Source organism: Arvicola amphibius, chromosome 3 (genome assembly GCF_903992535.2).
Source record: "Arvicola amphibius chromosome 3, mArvAmp1.2, whole genome shotgun sequence".
NCBI lineage: Eukaryota > Metazoa > Chordata > Mammalia > Rodentia > Cricetidae > Arvicola > Arvicola amphibius.
In genome coordinates this window covers 78607593-78632880 of record NC_052049.1, presented here as the reverse complement: position 1 = coordinate 78632880, position 25288 = coordinate 78607593, and the positions used below count along the sequence as shown (strand labels likewise).

At 42.5% G+C, this 25288-nt stretch overlaps 1 protein-coding gene across 1 annotated transcript in view; it reads left to right on the top strand.

The window, feature by feature from the left end:
• Arhgap42 (Rho GTPase activating protein 42) overlaps window positions 1–25288 on the top strand; it is a 215109-nt gene that overhangs the window by 162287 nt on the left and 27534 nt on the right. Inside the window, 7 exon segments of the mRNA XM_038321482.1 lie at window positions 906–1016; window positions 9063–9167; window positions 11332–11461; window positions 16776–16876; window positions 18666–18775; window positions 20655–20733; window positions 21932–21971. Of these exon segments, the coding sequence (XP_038177410.1) occupies window positions 906–1016; window positions 9063–9167; window positions 11332–11461; window positions 16776–16876; window positions 18666–18775; window positions 20655–20733; window positions 21932–21971 (676 nt within the window).

The window sequence follows — 25288 nt, the reverse complement described above, 5'->3', positions numbered from 1 at the left end:
CATTGTCTATGCTAGATTTCCCCTAATGGTATATTGCTTTCATGCTTAATACTCACCAATACTTCTTTGATGAAAATCCATATTTCCTGTGAAGTATCTAAGATCTTCCAATCATACTTTCCCTGTTTCCTCTACAGCCAGTTCTGCCAAGCTCTTTCACCTCTTATGTTTCATGATGATGACTTTGCCTACATTCCCTGCCCTCCTTCTCTTCCTTCCTTACCTTCCTCCCTCATCTCTTGCTCTCTTCTTTCTTTCTTATTAATTTTTCAACATACAAAGGAGTGGGTTCCAGGGTGACCTTCTCACACATGTATATAATTGCTCCTTGTCCTGCCCAGCCACGCATAGTACCCTCCCTAACCCTTATTGCCCTATTGCTGGTCCCCTCCTCCCTCAAACTGTACACCTTCTGTTTCCTGATGCATATATCCCATCACCATCTCTTGCTCACTTCCCCCCTTTTAGGCTTCTCTGTCCCCTCTCATAGGCTGAATTAATTTACTGTCAATTGTTCATGTTGAGAGCCAATTATACCATTTTCTTTCAAAATTTAATGCCTTCTCTGACTGTAGATGTTTTCATATCTCTTTGGAGATTCCCCCATAATTTTACTGTAGTTTTCAATGTGCCTCTTTTTTTGTTTACTGTAGCCTTTTTATTTCAACTTGAAGGTATTTTAGCTTGTTGTACCATACCCTGTGGTACTTACCTGGATATATGCATCTGTATTCATCTTGACTCCACACACTGTAAGCTTTAGTGAGTTGGAGCTATGTTAAAACTCTTGGCAGAGTTAGTATTTAATGAGGAACTGTGGGATTTATTCCGTCTTGTCTCCCTCTGTGTATAGACTCATCACTATTTAAGCCCTGTGTCATGCTGCCGTTTTTTTATTTTTTTAGGCAGATTCACAGATTGGCCGAGAACATCAGAACTTCTATGAAGCCTCATTAGAATATGTCTTTAAAATCCAAGAAGTTCAAGAGAAGAAGAAGTTTGAGTTTGTGGAACCGGTAAGTTTTAGCTTTCTTATATGTAACAGCCTCAAAAATTATCTATGAGGAAAGTGCTTAGAGCGATGTTTTTGTTTGAAATTATGATCAAAGACAATAGAAAGAAGAGAGCCATCCCTTTAGGGCAGAGGATCCCTCTGTGTCTTTCTGTAATGGTGAATGAATGAAAGCACCAGTGAAACCCATAGAATGCACAATTCACATAGCGAATTCTGGATTCAGTTAATGTCTATCCATATCGACTCACTGACTGCAATTATTCTACCACAGGAATGCAAGTTATTAACAGTGGAGACCACTATGTGTGGAATGCAGGATGGGTGCTTGAGGGGGTGTAGGAGAACTCTCATTTCTTTAGGAAATCTAAAACTATGCTAAGAAGAACATCTATTAATCTATAAAATGGTGTGTGTGTGTTGCTATGGCAATGGAGTTTGATTTGTCAGCTTGGGTTTGTCTAGGAAGTGCCTAGGCCATGAAGGGAGCTCAGTTCTGGTTTTAACCGGAATGCTTTTCCAAAGAGGACGGACTAGGCTTGGAAAGTGGCTGTGTCAGCAGTACTGAAAGTGGGTGGCAATCCCAAGGGCTGGGGTCCTGGGCTGAATAAAAATATCAAAAGGAGAAAGCCACCTGAGTGTCCATGTCCCCTCTCTCTTCCTCCTGCTCCCCATGGATTTGAGGAATCTCAGCACCTACATGCTCGACAAACGCTTATGCCTCCCCATTATGACTGACTGTGCCTGTAGTGAGAAGCGGCGGGGCTGCGTCCCGCCACCTGGCCGCCAGCTAGCTTTACCCAAAATAATTACATGGAAACTGTATTCTTTTAAAACACTGCCTGGCCCATTATCTGTAGCCTCTTATTGGTTAATTCTCACATCTTCCTTTAACCCATATTTAGTAATCTGGGTAGCACCACGAGGTGTGGCTTACCAGGAGAGATCTTAACCTGCGTCCATCTCAGAGAGGAGCAGCATGGAGACTCACTATGGCGACTGCCTGAAGCGTCTCCCCCTCTTTCCCAGAATTCTGTTCTGTCTACTCCGCCTACCTAATTTTCTGTTCTCTTAAAGGGCCAAGGCAGTTTTCTTTATTAATAATGAAAGTAACACATAGATACTCCTCCATCATGTGCCTTCACACCAAATGCCACAATACCTTTCCTCCTATCTTAAGTTGCTTTTTGTCAGAAATCTGACCACAGGAAAACAAAGTTACCTATAAGTAAGAGAATACGCCCGCCCATACAGCATTTCAGTTACCTAACTCTAGGGAGTATGGAGAAAAACCTGGGCCCACTTCCCTTCCATACCCACAAGCTTACAGACACAGGCCCTTTGTCTGTGAAGTCATTCATTCTCCTAGGTTAACATAAGAAGTAACAGATTCCCCCATGTGAGCAGTATTGCCAGAGAGAACAGGCCAAGATGTTTATTTTATTCTCCTAACATTTTTTTCTAAGTGCGGCCTAATTTGTAACTGTGCGACTCATGTGAGCATCCTTATAAGGTGGCATCTCTGGCGGGTCATGTCAGCTCCAGCATCAAGGTACCCTTGTGTTGCAGATGTATAGACACTGCCTAGAACCCAGGAGATGAGACATCAGGACTGCTAATGCATAGGGCAGCCCAAGAGCCAGGCCATCCTTTACTGCCTGTGATAGACTTTGAGATACTCATTTGTAATAAAAATAAAACACACCGTCCCTGCTTCAGGGAGATGATGATGACATAGTGAGGAAAGAGTGACAGTGTTTTCAAACACATTGTCATAATCCATGTCTTCGTGGGTTCCCACCGGACACAGACCATGAGGAAAGAGCAGAGCCTGCAAGAGTGTGGGTCCCCTCCTGAGCCGCAAGTCCTCGGCTTTGGAGTCCACTGACTCAGTCCTGTAACCAGACACTCTGTGTGTGGTAATTCCAGTACCTAGGCCAGGAGGATTAAAGAACTCTGTCCATAATTCAGTCTCAGGGACTTCTGTTTGGAACAACCAACTTTACTCCAAATTTTGCTTGGTGAAGAAGTGTCATTCAATTCTCTTAGGATAAAGAAGTAACTTACCTAACAAACCATTTGATAATCTAATTAAACTTCATATGACTTTACGGGGGCCTTTCTATGAGAAAAACCACCACTTATATTCCTGGTCTCCTCCCATTGACTAAACCCTGCGAGAGAGCCCCATTATGATTCTTTTTTTTAAAAAAAAAAAAAAGATTTTGAGTAATTTACATATGTGTTCGGGGTGCCATGTGTGTGGGTGCCCCTGGAGGCCAGAAGAAGGCACTGGAGTTAATATGTTGTGTGCCTCCTGATGTGAGTGCTGGGGACCAAATTTGAACCCTCTGGAAGAGCTGGATGCTCCCTTAACTACAGGTCTCCCCCAACACACACGCTACAGTTAGAAAGCCACACTTGTTACTTCTCCCCTGCTTAGAGAACCCCTGTTACACCTGCCTCTCCCCCAGCATTTCTAAGCTGAGGCTCTTTATACACCAAAGTATGAGAGCCCATTAATTCTGCCATTTTGCTTGCGTATTTCTTTCATATGTGTTTCCAGGTCTTTCTGATGCTGCCCATTCTTGTGCGATTGTTCCTTGTCTTTACCTGGAATGACATTTGCTCATCTGGGTGCCTCTTGGAAAGTGACATGGGAGTTGCCTCATCCAAGCTTCTCTATGGCCCATTCTGTCTGGAAACACTCAGCTACAGCTTTCTATGATAGAACATTGATGTAACAAGAGGAGATTATAGAACCATTTGCTCCCAGGTGGCGGGCAGAAGGGACTGTGGGGAAATGGAAGCATCTCTTCTTTTAAAATGTGTTTTCTTCCCCTCACCTTATCCCAGTTGTGATGTCCTGCTCAGCCTCCCCTAGCATATGCCTTTCTTAGGACAGCACTCTGACAACCACAGTGAGATGTCCCGCATTATCCTGACTGCTGTGTTTCCCTGCGGAGTGTCTGCAGCTGCACAGCACTGTCCCGCGTTATCCTGACTGCTGTGTTCCCTGCAGAGTGTCTGCAGCCGCACAGCACTGTCTTACTCTCTAGCTTTGGTCTCCTTGGCGGAGTCCCACGTCATTTCTACTTTAGTAGCAGGAAGAGCATGCATGGAACCACCGCCATGTGGGAGTGAAAGCAGCTCTTCCATGTCTACAAAATAATTTGGAGCAAAAATATTGGTTTTGCCTGGGCTTCTTTGTGTATTTATTTTTTGTGAGAGGGTTTCGTGTCGTTCAGGCTGTCCTCAAACTTACTGTGTAGTTGAGGCAGCTTTAAACTCTGGATTCTCCTGCCTCTGTCTGGAGTGTCAGGTTATAGGCCTGAACTACCAATTTTAAAACAATTTATTAAACTGTATATAAAGCATTCTTGACAAGTGGAGAGAGGTCCATTGAGATGTTTGTCTTGACTGTTCTTTCTCTAGTTGTGATGTCTGGAGAGCCCTCTGAACAGCTGGTTGACTAGAGATTTGGGATGTGTGAGGAAATATATATTTTACTTCAGAGTTTCACAGGACTCTGTCTACCATGATAGAGAAAATAAGATGGCTGAGGGAGGTGGCTCAGATCTGGGCAGGTTAGGAAGCTAGAGGTCACGTGGTAGTAAACATAAGCTCCGCCTCCAGTCTCTCATTTCCTTCAGCAGGGTCCCACCTCCTATGCTCCACCGCCTCCCAGCAGGGCAGTACAGCTGGGAGCCAGGTGTTGCCACTCAAACTCTAGCGCCATCACTGGTCCATGTCCCCCCTGCTGCTCGCACAGTGTCCAGGGGGACGTTTGGATGAAATCAAGATGTCTGAGGCTTCCCAGTCAACTTTTCCTAAGATCTTTGTGATCAGCTAGTATCAGTCTCCATTTCACGTGAGTTTAGAAGCATCTGGTCCTGAAAAGATGTGAACCGAGTTTCTGATTTTTCTGCTATACTTATCAATCAACTTGGAGAAAATTTCATCTTAACAATTTCAAGTTCTTCAAACTGTGAAAGTGGGCTACTTTTAATTTGTACTTCTCTAGTTTATTTACGCTGTGTCCATGGTTTTAAGAATAAGTTTTGAATCAAATTTACTAAATTAATTCCTAAGTATTTTATTCTTTTAAGGCTATTGAAGATGGGAGTTTTCTTAATGTCATTTTCAAACTGATAATGTACCTTGGCATAAAATCAGTTTTTATGCACTGAACTCACACAAGTTGTTTATTAGTTCTATTAGTTTTGTTTAATATTTTCCTTAGGATTTTATGTACACAAGGTCAGGGCATTTGTCAGTTTCTAGTCTGAATGTCTTGCATTTCTTTTCCTTACCTGACTGCAGTGGCTCTAGCCGAGAATCCAATATTGAGCAGAAATATCTGGATGGGCATCCTTGACTTTTTCTAGAACCTGGGTGAGAGAGGCTCTTCGGCCTTTCATGACCTAGAAAAATGTTAGCCACGGGGAGCATTTTCGTCGGTGACTAGGGTTTTAATAGATAAAGCTGTGTTTTAGTGGTCAGAGGTGACCGTGGTGTCAGCGAGACTGCTGGAAGGGCTGTGTGGAAATAGATGGTGGCATTTCTCAGACACCAGGACGGATGACTGACAGTGTGGTTCTGTCCAATTAGGGATCTCCTCCATAGTGAGCTAAAGTCAGTTTATTCCTGAGGCTGTGTAGCTCAGGTGAGAGAATGCCTGCTCAGCGTGATGGAAGCCCTCAGTCTGAGCACTTGTTAGTGCCATGTAAACCAAGCATGGTGGTATGGCCCTGTACCCCCAACATTTGGGAGATAGAGGCAGGAGGATCCATAGCTTAGGGTCATCCTTTGCTACCTAGCTACATAGTTAGAGGCCAGCCTGGGATAATTGACAGAACTACAAGCATTTACAGTCTGGTTTGGGCAGCAAATTCCTATAGGAACTCCTGCAAATCTCCTCCCATCTTCAGTGCCAGGTTCTCCCTTTTCCCAGCCACAGTTAGGTTTCTGGGTAACTAGTGGTGAATCTTTTGGGAACATCACATAATTTGGTGTGGAGAATCCTCCACGGGCTCGTGTGTTTGAACATGTGCCTCAAATAAGTCCCCAGGTGTTTTGAAGTAGCTGATGCAAAAGTGCCCTGCTCACCCGTGATGCCGTGCTGACCAAGGGGTGGGGCAAATTAGGAACCTCAAACACAGTGTCAGTGTTGACTTTTGGTCTGGTTTGGGGACTAATAAACACTAATTTTACTCTCCACGCTAGGGAAATTGAAGTGTGATAGGAGGTTTTCCTGGTGCTACAGGAATGAACCTTGGGAAAGACAATTGCCGCTAAGCCTGGTCATGCCAGGGTGCCCAGAACCCACATGGTGGAAGGAAAGCGCTGACTCCTTCCTGAAAGTAGCTCTCTGGCCTGTATGTGTGCACCATAGCGCACTCTCACACGCGTCCATACATACACAGAACAACAAGCGTAAACTGGAACTATGTAATTGGTAATCATCATTTTTGTACAGGTCAGGTTTACTCTACTGTAAGCTTAGGCCTGTCTTTCCCACGCACCCAGATCAAGCCACTGAGCAGAGACGATGGGAATCTGAGAAGGACAGTTCTTCATCGGGTCTTTCTGCTCAGCCTCATTGGTTTAACATCATGGAATTTAACATCAAGCATGCAAGCAACTAATATAGGTACACAGGCCTTTAAAAAAAAAAAGATTGTGCTCTGCTGCCATCTAGGGGCCATTATTTCGCACACATTTTTGTTTAGACTTCCCCAAGGTGCTTACAAAGCAATGTACTCCAGAGGGAGAAGGTGACAGCTCGTGGTGTGGTGTTGCTTTTTTAGACTAATTTATTTTATTTTGTGTGTATGACTTTTGCCTGCATGTATGTATTGCACCATATGTGTACTTAATACCCAGAGGCAAGAAGGGGGCGTCAGATCCCCTGGAACCGGAATCACAGAGGGTTATAAGCTACCATCTGGATGCAGGTATCCAGGTCCTCTGCAAGAATAGCTCATGCTCTTACCTGCTGAGCCATCTCTCCAGGCTCTGGTGGGTAATTTTTTGTACTTTAATAAAACTGTGCCTTCCCTACTGGGTGGTTGGCATTCATTGTGACAGAAAATGGACTCTCCCCACTTAGTGGGTCTACAGCCCACTAACGAGACTGGCACATGGGTTTCCGTCTGCACTGCAGCCGCTGCGTCAGAAGTTCTGGACAGAGACAACCTTAGTGAGACCCAAGTGCTGGGACCCTGAGTTTCAAAGCATAATTAACAAACGAGTCTCAGTAGAGAGTGCTGGTTCAGTACACTATCTGTCCAATTACTTTCAGATAAAAGCATCAGAGAACTCACATAGAATGAGTGACTTGGCAGACATCAGAGGTCTTTTTCTCTATGGAAAGGGGTGTTTAAGGTAGTTGTGGGCACCTGACACTTCTGTAGGTATCTAATATTTTAAAATTTAATGTGACTGTAGGCCAGAGCCTCAAGCCAGATACCATGAACACACATACATCATGGATTTGTCTGACCTGACGATAACACTCCACCAATTGACAAATTCATATTTCTGACACGAGTGTTTCCCCCATATTCTGAGCAGTCAGAATATTAAAAAAGAGGATTTGGGTGTATTAGCTATTTTGTAGATGTATTGCACTGTGTTTAAAATATCTTTCCTGTAAATTTAATTAACTTGGTGGATCATGATGGCTTTAAAATAGCGCCTGCCCCCGTGACATCGAGTTCACAGTGAGACAGTTTTGTCGTGGGCTAATCACAGACACAACTCCTCTATTGACGTACTAGGCCGTCCCGTGGCTAGTACACATGTTAGCTGTGTGCTTCAGAAGGATTTTAATGTTTTATCTTTGAAGAAGCCTTGATCTACACATTCAGAGCCTAACTGAAAGCATTTAAAAATTCAGTTTTAAGTTCCAATTTGCTCCAAACTGGAGATTAAAATTAAATGAAAAAAGTAAGAACTTAAGAAAACATTTAGAAAGTGTGAGACTCTTTGAAGTGACTATAACTCTACATATGTTCAAAGAAAACCGTGACATCATCGTTTTCCAGTAGAACTGGCTCTCGGGTATTGGCAGACTCAGCACACATACAGGATGACGCTCGGTGAGGTGCTCCTGCCTCCGTAGCCAGCGCAGGCAGGAAGAAGCTGCTCACAGATGAAAATGCTTTCAAGTTGCCTTTCACTTTTAATTTGAAGATAATAAATAAGAGCAGATAAGTCTTTTGAAAATGTGCTTCACTTTGTTGCTGTGGGCTGACTGAGTTAGTGGTCACGGTGTAGAATAAGATTACAGTGAGTCACATAAGATATCAAATCAGTTCTTTTTTCTAGATACACTTGCTTTATAAACAGACCTGTCCCATAATTTTATAAGCCCTCCTTACAGATACAAATGCATAGCAATTAAACACTAATAAAATTTTGATTCTAAGGCTAGTAATACAGCATTTCTTTTCTGGAGATTTTACTCAAGGTGAAAAAGATAATGTGATTCCATGTTTCTGCTCAACTCTTACCTACTTTGAAGTCTTCTTGCTAAAAACCCTTCTCTAGCCAATTCCAGGGTCTGTGCTGCCACCTTGTGGTGTCTTTTTTCTCCCTCTGGACAAACTTGACCTTGTTGCTTGCCTTGACCTGTGACTTTCTGCTCTTTCTCTTTCTTTGTCTTTGTCTTTGTCTTTCTCTTTCTCTTTGTCTTTCTCCTTCTCCTTCTCCTTCTCCTTCTCCTTCTCTGATCCTGTGCCTCTTCTGTTTTGGCTAGAGACCCTTTCTGACTATCCATGATCCCCCTTAGAGGCCTCGGTGGTTTTTCATGGTTTGTCTGTGGCAGAACCTTCCACAGTACACCTGTTCATGACCAGACAGACACAAGACGAAAGGGCAACACACTGTGTTTCTGTCTCACAGTCGTGATTCCCTGGCCATGGTGGAAATTTGTTACTCTGAGAAATGAGAGTGAGATATATTTTTCTGACATTTAATATTGGATGATCTTTTCATATATGACAGAGCAGACTTTATGATTTTGTGTATGTTTTTATCTTTGCAGCTTTTGTCCTTCCTTCAGGGTTTGTTTACGTTTTACCATGAGGGATATGAACTTGCGCAGGAATTCGCACCATACAAGCAACAGCTGCAGTTCAACTTGCAGAATGTAAGAATGCACCTGCCCTCACCTGCCCTCACCTGCCCTCCCGCCAGGCCTTGGCAGCGGCCTCAGAATGACTCATCAGAGCCACGCCAGGCTTTGTCTACATATGTGAACCTCAATCCACTTTATAGATGTCCTCACAATTATTTCCTGGTTACATGACAAGTTGAACATATGTAAGAGAAGAACTGATTTTATGTTAGAAAAGCATATACTTCTGTGTTTTATAAAAGTAAATATTACCAAGGAGGAGGACCCTGAGTCACCTGGCATTCTCATTAGCTTAGTGGGTGACACAGGATGAGCAGGGTCTGGGATTCCCAGGCACTGTGTTGAGTCTAACCAATTCAGTGTTACAGATGTGAATTTCTGTACGTTCCTCACCACACACAAACAGCAACAGTAAATGCATGTGGTGATTTCATACATTATTTAACCTGATTATAGAAATGATTTTACAATATATACAGATATCAAACCATCACGGGTACCCACAGTGTTCTTCCCTTTTATCTGTGAATTATCCTCGAAGCCGGGAGCAGGGGAGGGACTGCTTGGATTTAAGCAAGTCTCACTTGTTGGAAAGCAGTATTTGTCTATTTTCAAAATGAGGGTTCACGTCTTTACATCCTGTTGCCTCATATTTGTGAAATCATATGTAAAACAGGTGCCACGGATTATTGGCAGGTAAGTTTAAATGCAGTTTTGAAGCCATGAGAAGCACCGCATTAAAGAACAGGTGTGAGTGGCTCACAGTCTCCATTTCTACCAGCTCACTTTGCGAAGCCCTCTAGTTCTGTCAGTCTCTGGACACAGAGTGACACTTCTACTATCGCTCAGCACATTTGTGCCATTGCCAAACCTGGGGAAGAATGAAGTCCCAGTGCTGAGTCTTCAGTCACTGAAATCCCAAGAGCATAGCATTCTAGCCATACTAGTGAAGGAAACCTTCACTCAACCTTCTGTAGAGGTGTGTTTCTGCTTGCTAGTGTGTCCCTGAAGAACCAGCAATTGGATTTTTCTAACCATGTTTGAGTTTCAGCTTTTACTTAATTGAGACTCCCTAGCGGGAGTGATTTCACCTTTAACTCATTTGCACTGTTTTTTCAATGTGGAAGGCAGTTGTCTGTCTTCAGTAAAGATTAAACGGGAAAATTACAGGCACCAGAGAGGTTTTATGAGTTGTTTCTGTATTAGCTTCAATTACCGCAATTCGAAGAGGAAAAGGGAAGTACTTAAAAATAAACAATCCTTATGTTTTAAAGAAAAAACCAACAAGACAGTCCTCAGAAAAAGACCTTAATCTACTTTAAGGTTCACTTCTCTGTGAACCATAGAGAGACCTTGGGGGTAAGCTGTGGTTTTATGTTTTCAGACACACTTTGTTATGGTGATGTGTTTTAAGTGTCAAACAAAATTTTGGAGAAAATCTTATTTTTTTTCTACAGCTTACACAGCTTATTATCAAGTGTATGAACTATTAGTCTCAAAAGAGGCAAGAACTTGGTTTTCATATGGATAAATTTTACACCAGTCTTCTAACAACTGTGATAGTCTTTCCAAAAACCAAACAGTGTGATGTCTTTTCTAAAAACCTTCCAACTGAGATGCTGACTGGGACTGAGCTTGTCTGAGTAGCCACCTTAACCTACCCAAGTGATGTATTTATTTGTGAGTTCATTACAGCAAAGTGATTTTATTTAATGCTTAAACAATCATCAAACATGAAAATAAAGACAAACCTTTGGGAAAAGAGGGGATTTTTTAAAAAAAAACTTGTTCTTTGTCACATATATCAAAAGCATTTTTTTTTCTTCTTCAAAAGAGATTAAGGTCTTATGTATCTACTTTCAATCTTAGCTCTCTGAAGCTAGTATATGCTCAATAATTTCAGTTGCTATAGTTCACCAGGGAGTAGGGAGGCAGAAAATCTCTCACATAATCACAAGGAACGTCAGAGAAAAATGTAGACAGTTCTCTGGGAATGTTTCCACTAAAGTGACTCAAAGCCAAAACACAACTCAGCACAGCAGAGTCCCTTTGTGTCGAATAGAACCGAAAGGATCAAGGTCACCCTGACAGCTTTGCAGTTTGGAGATTTTAGTTGAGAAGTTCCACAGATATGGTGCAAAATGCTCAGCAAGTTTGTTGTTTTTCTCCCCTTCAGACAAGGAATAACTTTGAAAGTACTCGACAAGAGGTAGAGAGATTGATGCAGCGGATGAAATCGGCCAACCAGGATTACAGACCACCCAGCCAGTGGACCATGGAGGGCTATCTTTATGTCCAGGAGAAAAGTGAGTCCAGAGACCAACTTGTGGTGTTTCTTATTTTCCTTTTCATTTTCCATGTTTGGGGTCCATGTATGTGCATGCATGTTTGATTATACATGTGTGGTTATATATACACATACATAATCACTCATGTGTATAGAGATTAATGTCAGAAATCATGCCCCATACCACCCTACCTTTTCACTGATGCAGGATCTGTCAGTCAAGCCCAGAGCTCTCCAATGGGGCTAGTCCTGCTAGCTACTGTATTAGTTAGGGCTCTAGAGAAACAGTACTGATAGATTTTTTTTTTTTTTAGAGTGACTTACAGACTATTCCAATATTGACTGGCTCCCAGTTAAAAGTCCAAGAGTTATATAGTTGCTCAATCCACAAGGCTTAATGTCTCGGCTGGGTTTCGGTATATGCTGGAATCCCAAGGAAACAGGAATAGGAATGAACTTGGCAGTGAGCGTGACGGCAAGCAGGCAAAGAAAGCAAGCTGCCTTCTTCCATGTCCTTTATATAAGCTACCACCACCTTTGCATGGTTTAGATTTAAGGTGGCTCTTCCCACATCAAATGGTTTAATCAGATGTACCCAGTCTCTTGGATTTTAGCTGATTCCAGATGTAGTCGATTGACAACCAAGACTAGCCATTATGGTCAACTTGCTCTGTGGACTCCTCATCTGTGCCGTCTGCAGCTAGAGTTACAGGAGGGCCTCCGCACTGTCCTGGCAGTTCACTTGGGTTCTGGAGACCCAAACTCAAGTCTTAATGCTTGCATAGCAGATACGTTAACTCCTGAGCCATTACTGTACCCACCTCTTACTACCGTACTCCCTCTTTAAAAAGTGTGTGTGTGTGTGTGTGTGTGTGTGTGTGTGTGTGTGTGTGTGTGTGTGCCTGTACACTGTACTATGTGCATGTCAGAAGACAACTTGTGGGATCTCCTTCTACCATGTTGGTCCCAGGGACTGAACTGTGGTTGTAAGCCTTGGCAGCAGACACTTTTACGTGCTGAGCCATCTAGCTGGGCCTGGATCTGATGTGTCATATAATTCAGCAAGCTGTGTCTATATCCCATATCTTGGTTACTTGCTTGAAAGCATCACCGTGGTTTTACAAGGGAAGACTGACTCTCTGTACAAAATCTATGACCGTATTCTGCCCACCACCACCGTCACCAAAGAGAGAAAGCACTTCAGATTTTAACACAGGATCTCCAATGAAAACAGTGCTGAGTTCAGTTGTAGAATTTAATTGTGGTAACCCATCTCAATTTCATCTTCCATAGGAGATTGACAGTCAAAGGCCTTGTCAGGAAGAGTCACCCTGGTGACTGTACTGCTAGCTTTTCTCTAGGCACCATCCTTACATTAAATTCTGGGAAGCAAAGCTGGCAATTAGGCCCCGTCTCAGCGACACTTTGCTTCCTGAGGTGAGAAAGCAAATAGCAGGCCAACAGAGCACTGTCATTTGGCCTCATGCTCAGAATGCTTTCCCGCAAAATTAGCATAAATCCATCCATATGTGATTGGGGTGGGTGACTGGGGTCCTTTCCATGTGCTATCATTAAATGAAACCACTTTGACCATTTTGGCTAAATCAACTCAGTTTCAAGTCAGATGTGCCCCAAAGTGCCATTCTCACATTAGTGGTGAACAGGCTGTTATTTCCAGCCTCATGAATCCGTATATGGCCTTGGAAATAGAAAACTGCATGTTTAGATTTTGCAGCAATGACAAATTGCCACCAAAGCTCTGAAAATTTTGTTCTTGCTTCATGTACTTGTCTTGCCCCTTGACACTGTAAGATACTCAGATGGGCATGCTGCAAAATGTCCATGCTAATGCAGGGGAAAAGGTTGGTTCAGTTGGTAAAATAATGTAGTTGAAGTTTTTGTGATGGGGAACCCAGGGCTGTTGCGTTGACTGTGAAGGTATTTAATGTACATTTGCAATGTGGTCACTAACATGCTGAGGATAGTTGTGTCTGAGATGCTCAGGTTGTGCCCAGCTGGTGGAGAGTTGGCATGCAAGCACATACCAGTTTGATTGACAGACTTGGCTAGCATGACTTTGGTCACAGTCAAGATGGATAAGGGCCACAGGCTCAAGAGCTATCCCTCTCATTAACTGTCCCTTTCTGTTCTGAGGTAATAAATCCTGATGACTTTACAGATATTTTATAATTAGAGCATAAGACATAGCTTCGAGCCTCTAGTATATAGAAATGCTCGATCTGCTGATTCCTAGAGCATGGAGTATGTTTTTGCCTCGGGGCAACCTAACCCTTGGCGATATTTATTCTAAGTTGCTCAGATTTGCAGTGTCACTTGAGAGGACTTCATGTCTGTATTGAGGACGGATTTAGCCAAAGGGAAGGGCTTCTGACACTGAGCAACAAGCGCTTTGTAGACATAACTGCAGGCAGCAGGGCTTTCCAAGTCACAACTGTCCTAAACACAATCAAAACAAACAACAGAAACCAAAGCTGAAGCAAAACATACTCATATGAGTGTCTCATTCGATCATCCTCAGAGATACTTCCTCTACAGTAGATGGGAAATGAGCAGAGAGTGAGAGACCTTGGAACACTCAGTCCTAAACCCGATGCATCTACGAGCTCCTCCCAGAGCTCAGGGCACTATGTGGAGGAGGACGGGAAAGCTTGTAAGAGCCCCTGGTCACAAAAGACACTAAGGAACAAGGTCTTTGGATACAACAGGACTGATGCACACATGAACTCACAGGTCCCGTGGCAGCATGCACAGGGCCAGTATAAGTCCAAACCAGATGGGGTCCCAGTGCTGCCATGGGGAAGCAGGTGCAAGCTCCCATTCTCAACCAATAAGCTACCTTCAACTGATACTTGCTTGTAAATTAAAAGTTAGTTTCTCCGATGAGTCTCACTGGGCCCATAGTCACTCTTAAGGACAAGTCTCATGGCCCAGCAGTAGACGGCCAACTATTCTTACTGGCCTTTTCTTTGTGTATTATAATTTTTGGAGCTTGAGCTTTTATTGTGTGTGTGTGTGTTTGTGTGTGTGTGTGTGTAAGCATGTGTGTGTGTGCATGTCTATATTTCATATACTCTTTATTCTTTTCTTTCTGTTAATTTTTTCTGTTTTATTCTTGTTTGTTTTTCATTTGTCTTTTTAAGAGAAAGAAAGAAGGAAGATATGGAGTGGGAATGCTGGGGAGGTGGGGAGGATGGGAGAAGGGAAACCATGATCAGAGTATGTGATAGGAAAGCATATATATATATATATATATATATATAATGAAATAGTAAAAACAATTTAGAGCATTCTTCCTTTAAAAACAACACCGAATGCCTTGCATGCTTGCTTTTCTTAGATGCGTAAATGCTCCTCTTTGTAATGTCTAGCTTGAAGGTTTTGAGGAAAGGGTATGTCGTAGGTGTCCCTGAATGTGACAATATCTGTCACAGCTTTCTGTGGTCACTAGATGGTACAATTGAGCTTCTTTTGTTCTATGCTTTGGTGTTGTGATCAACTTTGTTATACACCTAAAGGAGTTTTTAAGTGAATTGTCAAAGACTGTTTCTCACACAGTTGCCAGCAAGCTTTAAAGGACGAAGTGGGGGGACAAGGTGAACAGCAAATGTCACCACAAAATGCAGGAAGTTTCAAATTTAAGTCAAGGCAGGGAAAATATCAGTTTAAATATCATTAGAGCACTGTGGCGTCTTCATCTTAAAATAGCAATTGAACCTACCTCATCTGTGGCTACCCAAGTAATAAACTCGCTGCCAGTTTCATCAGCCTTGTCTCAGTCATCACGCTTGGCTGGTAAGCAGTCTGCATTACATGATACAGAGTATCGAGTGTTACTGTAGTGCTCAGAGGTCCTGGATCAGAACTGGAGTTAATTGCTGTAATCCCTTGTGATTGTGAAGTGTACGTGCACCGTCACCTTAAGATCTGGAGTAGTGAAAGTATCAGCCCAAGTTAGAGCTGACACAAGGACACTTTAACTAATGAAGAAGAAACCCAGCGGCTCGTGGAATACCGTCTCAAGTGCCGCTTTCTATTTCATTTGCTTGCTTTTGAGTGAAGAGTTCTGAAGTCAAGCCAGCAGTCACATTTTGCATAGAGAGGGCTAAGTATCCACTGTGTTACATGGGTAGAGCAGTAGCTGAAGAAACTTTGAGGAGGGGAGCCCTAAGCTCTCTTCCCAACCCATTCAGCCCACCATGGCATTTGGATTCAAGACACCTGACTTCTCCAGGCAAATGCAAGCTCTTCTGCTTTGTCAGTGAAAGGCAGAATGGAGGCTACATCCCACTGCAGATGCAGGAGCGAGTTCTTCAGGGATAATACCAGCCCATAGCATGAGGCTGTGCTGTGCTGTGCTGTGCTGTGCTGTGCTGTGCTGTGAAAAAGGGGACCATGCTTATGGGGGAAATAAAACTTTGCATTACGAGTATATATATTTTTAAATATAAATAATACCAATAGGGGAATTTTTTTTAAAAAAAAATACTTGTTTTTTTTTTTTTTAAAAGACAAGGTGTCATGTAGCCCACGTGACCCTGTTATGTAGCTGACAGTGACCTTGAACTTCTCCTCTTGCCTCTGCATCCTAAGTGCTGCTGTTTCAGCCCTGGAGCACCACGTCTGCTCCCCTGGAGTACCATGCCTTCTGGTGCTCTCCCGCACCTACCCTCTGAGCTCCATCCCTAGCCATGAGCTTCTTTCTCTTACAGCAACAGTAAGAGGAAGCAATTCCAAGGTCAGCAAAGCCAGAGCAGAGGATCATCCACCCGTGGTTCACTTGTCAAGTGCTCACTGAGTGACAGTATGTGTCAGGGCACACTGAGATTAAACTTATCATCAGCTGCCAGGAATGGGGCACACACCTCTGATCCCAGCTCTTGGGAATTTAGGACAGGATAATCATGAGCTCTAGGCTGGCCTTGGCTACATGGTAAGTTTGAGGATAGTCTTAACTTCAAACAAGACCCATCTCCAAAAACAGTTGCACATGTTGATTGTTGGTGTGATGGGTTTTTCAAATATTTTCTGTTCACAGTTGATCAGATCCACATTTATAGACAGAATTACAATAACTGAAGTTTACATATGGGCTCGCTTGTGGGTTTGCAGATTCTCTGAGAGCTTGAGAAAAGCCATTGATTTGATTGCATGATACTCTCTTCAGTCACCTTTGCTTATACTGGCCTTACTCACAGTGAACGTCTCAGCTACGGTGACGTGTGGACACTCTCCACGTGCAAGGGTGCACATGTGCACACTTAGGTACAAACCATGTATCTGAATTTGAAGTGTTTTTTTTTTTCCTGCACTAGGACCTCTGGGCTTCACATGGATTAAACATTACTGCACTTATGACAAAGGAAGCAAAATGTTCACAATGAGTGTATCGGAAGTGAAAGCCAGTGGGAAGATGGTGAGTGAGTTTTTCGCCTTTTCAAATTAAGCTTGTGATGTAAGGAATGTCAGTTAAATAAAGTGTCTCCTGTGATTCCAGTCCCTACTAATGTCACACATTTTTAGTAATTGAAAGTTTTGTTTTAAAAAGTTTAGTGACCTTAATGCTATAAAAATGAATGGGCAATTTTTTAAAACTGGGGCTGTCATTTATTTATAAATAGTTACAGATAGGGATCCTTCAGTAGATGATCCTCTATATCTCTGGCTTCAGAAGCAGAAGTCTGTGCTATGGGTTGACTGTCAACCAGTGGCTGCGCCCAGCTTGGCTCAGGCATGCTGCATCCTGTCCCAGCTAGTGGTCCTCCAACTGCCCCTGTGTGTCCTTGCCTCTCACAGCCTAGGAACTCACATACTAACACATTTCTCAAAGAAGCCAATCAAGGCTCACTTACCCCAAAAGTAAATTTGTCGCTAAATGTGTCTCATGGCTAGCCACCATTAAGAGACGTGATGCACCTTATTTGATGAAATGGTACAGTCTTCATTACATACAGGGTGTAACTCACTCTGTCTCTCTTCCTTTCTTCTCTTTCTTCTCTTCCCTCCTTCCATCTATCTATCGATCGATCCATCGATTGATCTATCTATCTATCTATATCTATGTAGTATCTATCTATCTATCTATCTATCTATCTATCTCTCCATCTATCTATTAGTTAGTTTACTGACATGGGCAATTACTGATCTTGTGAATTAGCTAATTTGGTCATGCGCTAGGATCTAACTCTGGACGTAGATTTTTTTCTAAAAATAATTTGTTCCACTCTTATTTTAACAGATGAGAACATTGCTTCTAGAAAGTAAATGAGTCACCTAGGCAGGTTGTAATGTAGGGCATGGCAGAGGCAAATCATGAAAGCTAAAAACGTTAAGATATATTAGCTGAAACTTATTGTGCTCAGGCATCCATCAGAGCCTAATAACTCAAGGTGAAAGACAGATGCAAAAGAAATGGGAACATACCAGATCAAAGGCTGTGGATAGCAGCGCCTGCAGAGTTCTTAAGTCGCAATTCACACGAAGCTGTGACTCACTTAGAGTAGTGATTGCCAGAAATTCAACTTGTATGACAGTTGGGGTGTTAATAATGCAAACGGACCAATCAAAATGTTGATAATAAATCTGTGAGGTTTACAGCCAAGCAGGGTTAATAGACATTGGGCTAAACTTCTCCCTAATGTAGCTAGGCATCTCCCGTGTAGAAGAGAACTCCTGAGAGTCAGGCCCCTGTTCTTTGAGCAGCATGACCACTGTGAACTCCATTGTTCTGGAGGCTCTTTGGGGGACTTGGAGCTATCTGTTGTGTAGCCTCCGGTATAAAAATACATACCCATAGCACTGCTTTTTATTATTATTATTATTATTATAGGGATTTTGATGGAGACATAGGGCAGGATCCTAACACATGTACTGAACTTGCAACTGTGGTGATCAGTGACTTATAATGTCATGTCTGTCTGTATCCTAAGAGTGCGTACACTGTCAGCATCTGTTGCTGTCAGAGAAAATGTGCCCCAAAGTACCGGAAGTCCTGGCACAGATTTCTTCTAAATAAAACAAGTGAGGATAAATAATGAAGGACTCGGGATGTTGTCAATGAGCGGGGACAATTAAAAAGCAGAGGAAGTTAACCCTTTATGCAAGGATTTACCTTCAAGTTAACACTTCCAGTTGGCAACTCCATACCAGTGTGCTTCAGTTCACTCCCTTGTGTTAGTAACTCTTCTGTACCTTTCTTTTTTCAGAATGGCCTCGTCACTGGCTCCCCCGAGATGTTTAAATTAAAGTCATGTATCCGACGAAAGACAGATTCGATAGACAAGCGCTTCTGCTTTGACATAGAAGTGGTCGAAAGGTTTGAGCATTGCTTTCCACTTCGTAGTTTTTACTTAACTTCTAAGTTCAGATCAGCACAGCATGGAACAATATAGTTTTTGCAAGGAAGATATCAGCACGTTTACTTCATTCTTTCACGTAATTATTCAATGCCTTTCTATTGTGTGATGTTTAAAAAAGCAGCGTGAGACCTTATGCTGGGAAAAAGTCACATCAAAGAACCTGGAGAGTTTACATAATTGGTATATTGGAGTAGAGGGTGGAGCAGCCTGGGCCCCAGCAAAGGGGAGAAGCCCACAGCGTTGTTCGCTGGCTTCAGAATAAGCATTTTACCATCATTAGAAGCCTGATGGTCTTGTTACCAAAGAATAAGAAGACCCCAGAGGAAATACCACAAACTCTACAGTCAGCCAAGTTCAGTGCCCTAGAGACCTGCTGTGTGCACAGCACTGTTACAGTTCCACGTATTCTGGTTAAAGTGACATAAACCCTGCGGTTTTGTCATTCCATCCCTAAAACAGGAAAATAACGTCTACACCTCCAGGGTTCCCTGAGGGCTAAAGGAGATGATGAAGTGTTCTTACGAACACAGACCCCAGGACGCAATATAAGCAAACACTGACTGTTGTTACTTATTGCGTCATTGGCACTTAGACATAAAACTCTTCAGCAAGACTCCGTGTGACGATGCGCATCTTTAATCCCAGCACTCGAGAGGTGAGGCAGGAGGATCACAGGTTTGAAATATAACTTCTGTACATAGAACTTGTCCCAGATGAAGAAAATAAATTTAATCACATCAGGTTATCTGGGCCCTTATATAATTTTTCCTTTCTTGTCATTCTAATGAAATATTTTCATATCGACAGAAGAAATATGAATGACTTGTTATCAGCTTTTCTATTTTTAATAATTTCATAATAGTAATGAAAAAATTCCCAGTGTTTGCAGATCCTTACAATTCCAGATTGACTGCATCAATTCTTTTATATGAGATAATCTATATAAAATTTCACATTATCCTCACATCTTTTATGTGGTGCCTTCTTTTATATGGAAATACATCTTTAAGTAACTATTTCAGAGTGGCTGTGTAGAAGAGATTTGGGGAACTGGTTAGTGAGTCAGCCTGGTCGTATAAGCTGGGCTGGCCTTGGCCTCACAGGTGCAGGTAAACATGTGCACACACGACTTGAGCATTATCTTCAGGGAATTCATTTTAACAGTGCGATTATGAAGCAGAGAAACATTGGTTTGCTATGAGCTAAGGTTTCACGTCGCATCATTGTTAGTGACTAACTGCTCTCACATTAGGGCCATGAACTTAATCATTCCTACTGAATGTCAGGTGGCTATGAAAATCAGCGGATATGCATTTGCCATCTTTTTTTCCCTTTTTTTACATTTCTGGAGAAATTCTTTGAACTAACTCCCTACACCTTCATGACTTATCTGTCATCAAATTTTAAAAGTGTGTATGCACGTGTTTGTTCATGAGTGTATACACGTGTTTGTTCATGAGTGTATGCATGTGTTTGTTCATGAGTGTAAGCATGTATTTGTTCATGAGTGTATGTGTTTGTTCATGAGTGTATGCATAAGCACATATATGTGTGTGTTTCTCTGCATGTATACATATATGGATATATCTGTATACCTGCGAAATATATGAATACATGCATACATGTGCATGTATGTGTGTAAAGTGACTTTTCTGAAAGACATTTGTAGAAAAATTTCTAGTTTTCTATTTCCACTTCTCTTCATTGCTTTTGACCTTTTACATCTTTTTTCTTTTCCAAATGATGACTTTATAACTATCAAGGACTTGAAAATTTACAAATGCTGAAGGGCACAGTAGAATGAATTTCACATCTCAAGTGTCTGTCTGTCGACAGGCATGGCATCATTACGCTGCAGGCTTTCTCTGAAGCCAACCGGAAACTCTGGCTGGAGGCCATGGATGGAAAAGAGCCGGTAAGCCAGTGACGTCATCTCTTATTTGTGCTTCCGGGTGTGCATAATAGAGCTGAGAACTTCAGAGCAGCAGGTAGAGGGCAACCATTTGTCCTGCTTTCCTGGGGTCAACTCAGCTATTGGCATGCAAATCCTACTTGTAATTTGTTTTTCAGGGAGATTTCCAAGACTGATGTGCAATCCTGAAGTTGGTTTATAATATTTATAATCATTCATTTGGTTGTATTTCTTGCATCATCTTATTGGGTTACTATTAAGAATATGTGTGGAGGCATCCTCTGGTCCAGGCCATTTTTTAAAAATGACAGCTAGGCAAAGCTGTGGTGGGAGACATCCACATTTGGTGCACATTCTGATTTTAATAGTCATTTTGGTGTCTGTGTGGTAATTTACTCACAAACATCAGGGGCGTTTATGTAAGAAACAGGTCATTAAGCCGTTTGCTTTCTAAGTGAACACTATTCCTGGGTCTGTAGAGCGAGAGCACATAGAATAAACACTATGTCCCATCACTGGAGAAGATGCCATTGATGGCAGAGAACCCAAGTGATGGTGTTAGCACAGCGCGCTCTGAGCCCTCGCTCTAACCCTGTTCCAGGCCACGATCACATGAGCCCAGGCCCTGGGAGTGCAATTTAAAGTTTGTCTAAGCACACAAGGATATGACTTTAAGTTGATCATATTAAATGATAAAATACCTGGCTCTCTATTGAGTGTTTTCCATTTCTACTGTATTGCATTTTACAATGTCAATTAATCAAAAATCAAGAATGTCAATCAGCAGTAGATTTTCTAAAATTTTTAAACTTTTCACAAATGGTTAAGAAGTCTTGACCTAAGAGTAGATGCCAGGAAGGGTTGCTATCTCAGCAATGTGATCAAGACTGTGGGAAAACAGAACCCATGCAGCTCCTATGAGAAAGTAACCCAGCTGGGTGAATCCCACTGTAAGCAGCACTTCCAGAAGAAGGGGTCTTTAGCATGAGTCAGACTGTAAAGGGCAGAGGGTAGCCCAGGCTGGGCCATCAAGGATGGAACCATACGTAGTAGTGGGTGGCTGGAGCAGCTGGACAGGGTGCACCCTGGAAGCAGTTGCTGGACCTTGAGTCAAGTTTCTCTTTCAGTGTAAGCATCACCTTTCCAGTCTTCTGTATGGACCATTAACCCTGGTAACTAACTGGCATCCTTTGTTTTCTAGATTTACACGCTGCCTGCCATAATTAGCAAGAAAGAAGAAAGTAAGTCCCTTTTCTCCCCTTCCTTGAAAAGTTTTGCATGAACATTCCTTAGATTTTGACTTAACTAAGATTTTTAAAGGAACAGAAACTTAATCAGAAATAAGTTTTTCTACATTCTGACTTGCCCTGCAGAGTAAGCCACAAATAAAGCCAATTACATTTTCTGGGAGAGAAACAAGAAAGCAACAAAAAGAGCTTGTGGGTTCTGAACCTTCTGACCCAGGGTAGTGCCGTACTCCTGGGCTGAGTCCATTCCCTCAGACACAACCAGAAAGAAAGGCTCTTAACTCTTAATTCCACTAAGAATCGTGAATAAACCACCAGGAAGAACTGGATGGCCCAAAACAAGGCTGTAGTGGAAGTGCTCAGAGTAGAGAGTGAGGCTGTGGTGTGCTGTGGAGCTGGGAGACTTTCCACACACGGAGTACAACACTCGCTCGCCATGCTAAAATGAAGCTGTGTAAGTCATCAGAAAAGGAAAGTTTGCTCATTCATAAGACAGAGCTCCACGTGAAAAACAAAGTAACAACAGCCCCACAAAGAACTCTGCCAGGTTATCGAATGTGCAAATATTTTTGTGGTTATGTGACATAATATATTCCTCTTGAATTTATAAGATATGGCTGATTAGTTGATTTTAAGGTTAAGGGTAGTAGCTGTCATTAGTATTAAGCAGATATCTATCTAGTTAAAATGAGAATGAAACTCATCCTCAAACGGGACCATTGGGATAAAACCTCACTAGTCGTTCTGCATGATTTCGCCATCTGAACTCATTTTCAGGAAAGCAAGTTACCTTTCTTGACAGACTGGTCCTCTCTCAACACCTCCATCTTGGTCTTTGATAAAGAAAAAGTGAATCCATGAGTTCCGGGTTTCCTCTGGTGCTGTCTGGAGATGGCATGTTTTGTATGGTGGTTTTCTAGTGGTCACTTCACCCGGATCTAGATGGAGTAGCAATTCTGAAGGCAGAGGCATTTCGTTCACATCCTCCTGTGTGGTCTGGTCTGCATTATCCTATTATGCACCTGCATTATTTCTGGGACGGATGAAAGGGATCCGTTTCAGTAGATGTTTACTCTGGCTACAGTCACGTCTAGTTGTGTGGGGTATAGTTCCTGAACAGATTTAGCATGTGACCATCATCTGGGTGACTTTCTTTCTCCCTGTACACTTTGGGATGTGGTCTTCCTAGTATAAAATAGATACTAGTCTTTCTCTTCATACTCTAACCAGTTGCTGTCTGGTAACAGTATTCCTGCTGAGCTTCGCATTGCATGAATAGTTTATCATTGGAACTCCACAGGTGTCCTAGGTAACTTGGTCCATCGTGACATTCTCCCATGGGAACAGAACTATGTTTGATCAGAAGTCAAAGTTTCATTCCCACCGAAGGGAGTTCTAACTCACATGTGTTGCATAAGTTTAACAGGTGAAGGGAGCCAACTCTCCATCCTTCGGGAAGATGAGAAATGTCCTGAGGGCAACATGAGTACCAATAAATTTGCTCACGTCTCTTTTTTTCTCTGAAAACGCATATGGTATGATGTTTGATAACTGTATCTTTTTAATAGGAAATGCCAGATTAAAAGTGTAAATGAGAGATTAAAGACAAATGCTGCTTTGTCCTGGCAGCCCTTGGGAGATGCAGTAAGACCACCGAGGTTACATCTGGCAGGTCCAGCTGGGTTTGGAATCAGGAGGAAGTTGAAAGAACAAGTACTTTTGCTTGTTAGCTGCCAAAAGCTGCTCTTTTCCTCATTTGCTGTTGGAATTCTTTTAAGATGAATAGCTTTTGTCCTGCTAAACATTCCCGTGGAAACTTTAGTTGGATTTCAATTTATTCTTAAACAGATTCCAACAGGGAGAAAATGCTTACACTGAACTTTTGATTGACTAAATTAGCTTTATTAAGTTAGTAGGTCTTCAGGTCAAGTGGCATTAGTACTATGGGGTTTCAATATCTGGGAGTTTGGTTGCAGTTGGATTCTGAATATTCCTCTGGTCTTCCCTAAAACAGGGAGAAGTAAGGGTAGGGCATAGGAGGTCTCAGCGAAGAAGCCACCAAAGAAGGTGATGGCTAACCATGGGGAGGAAAGAAATACCACTTGGTTGCTCCTCTTGGCCACCTGTTCTGAAGCAAACATTTAGAATGGCATGTTTCTACTGTGTAGGATGAGCTCCCTTTCTTCTTACACCACATGGAGAGAACTTTCTCTTCCACTGGAGGAGAGTTAGCAGAAACACTCGGTCTTTGTTTGTATAATTGTGGGTACCCATGTGCCACACATGGCTAGAGCACAACCATGGTGTTGTTCTCACCTCTACTTAAATGGAGAGGAGGCCTCCTGTTTGCCACCAAGCACACCAGGCTACCTAGCTCCCAGACTTCCAGGAGTCGCCCCCCTGCGGCTCCCATATAGCTGTCCAGTGCTAGGATTGCAGGTACATGCTCCCACGTCTAACCCCATATGGTTCTGGAGTCCAGGTCACCCCTCTGTGGCTCCCATATAGCTGTTGAGTGCTAGGATTGCAGGTACATGCTCCCACGTCTAACCCCATGTGGGTCTGGAGTCCAGATTTCAAGCTTGCATGCAAGTGCTCCACTTGCTGCTGTTCCCCAGCTCACGCACACCCTTTTAATGGTGGCATTTCCCTTATTAATAAACCTTTCCCTGGTGATCTCTTTTGAATTAAGGAGTAAGTCCTTTCTCCGGCTATTAAAAACAGCAACACTACTTTAGTTGAATTTTCCTTAGTATGAATGAAGGCAATATAATAACCCTCTCAGGCCTTTAGAAAATTGCTCATTTTGCATCACATGAACTTCCTCAAAATTGACACTCTCTAAGCGTCATTGTAACTGTATCTTACAACAGGTCAAGTGGAGGCAGAGTATGTAAACCACACCACAGCAGAGAATGTGGGCTCTGTAGTGGAGCTTTGTTGAATAGACCTTTGGGCTATGAACTGACAAGAGATGATTTTTGGAGTCATTAGGGCCTTATTTTTCTCTTTAAGGATACTAATGTTGTTAAGCTAAATTTATTTTCTTGAGTCTGTGTTGCCACAGCAAAAATTGCTTAAATTGCACATAATTAAGTAAGATCTGGACAGGACATGGCTTGGTGACAGCCGACGCTTGGATCTCAAGGCTTGCGGTAGCACAGGATCTTGTTGGTCCACAGTGCTTGTCCACACAAGTCCTCTACTCCGACACTTGAGTTCCAGAGTAGCCTCCTTTTGGATCATTCTGATCTTATGCCAGGGGCAAGAGAAAATGGCAAACCTTCATCTGGGAAGTGACATCGGATCAC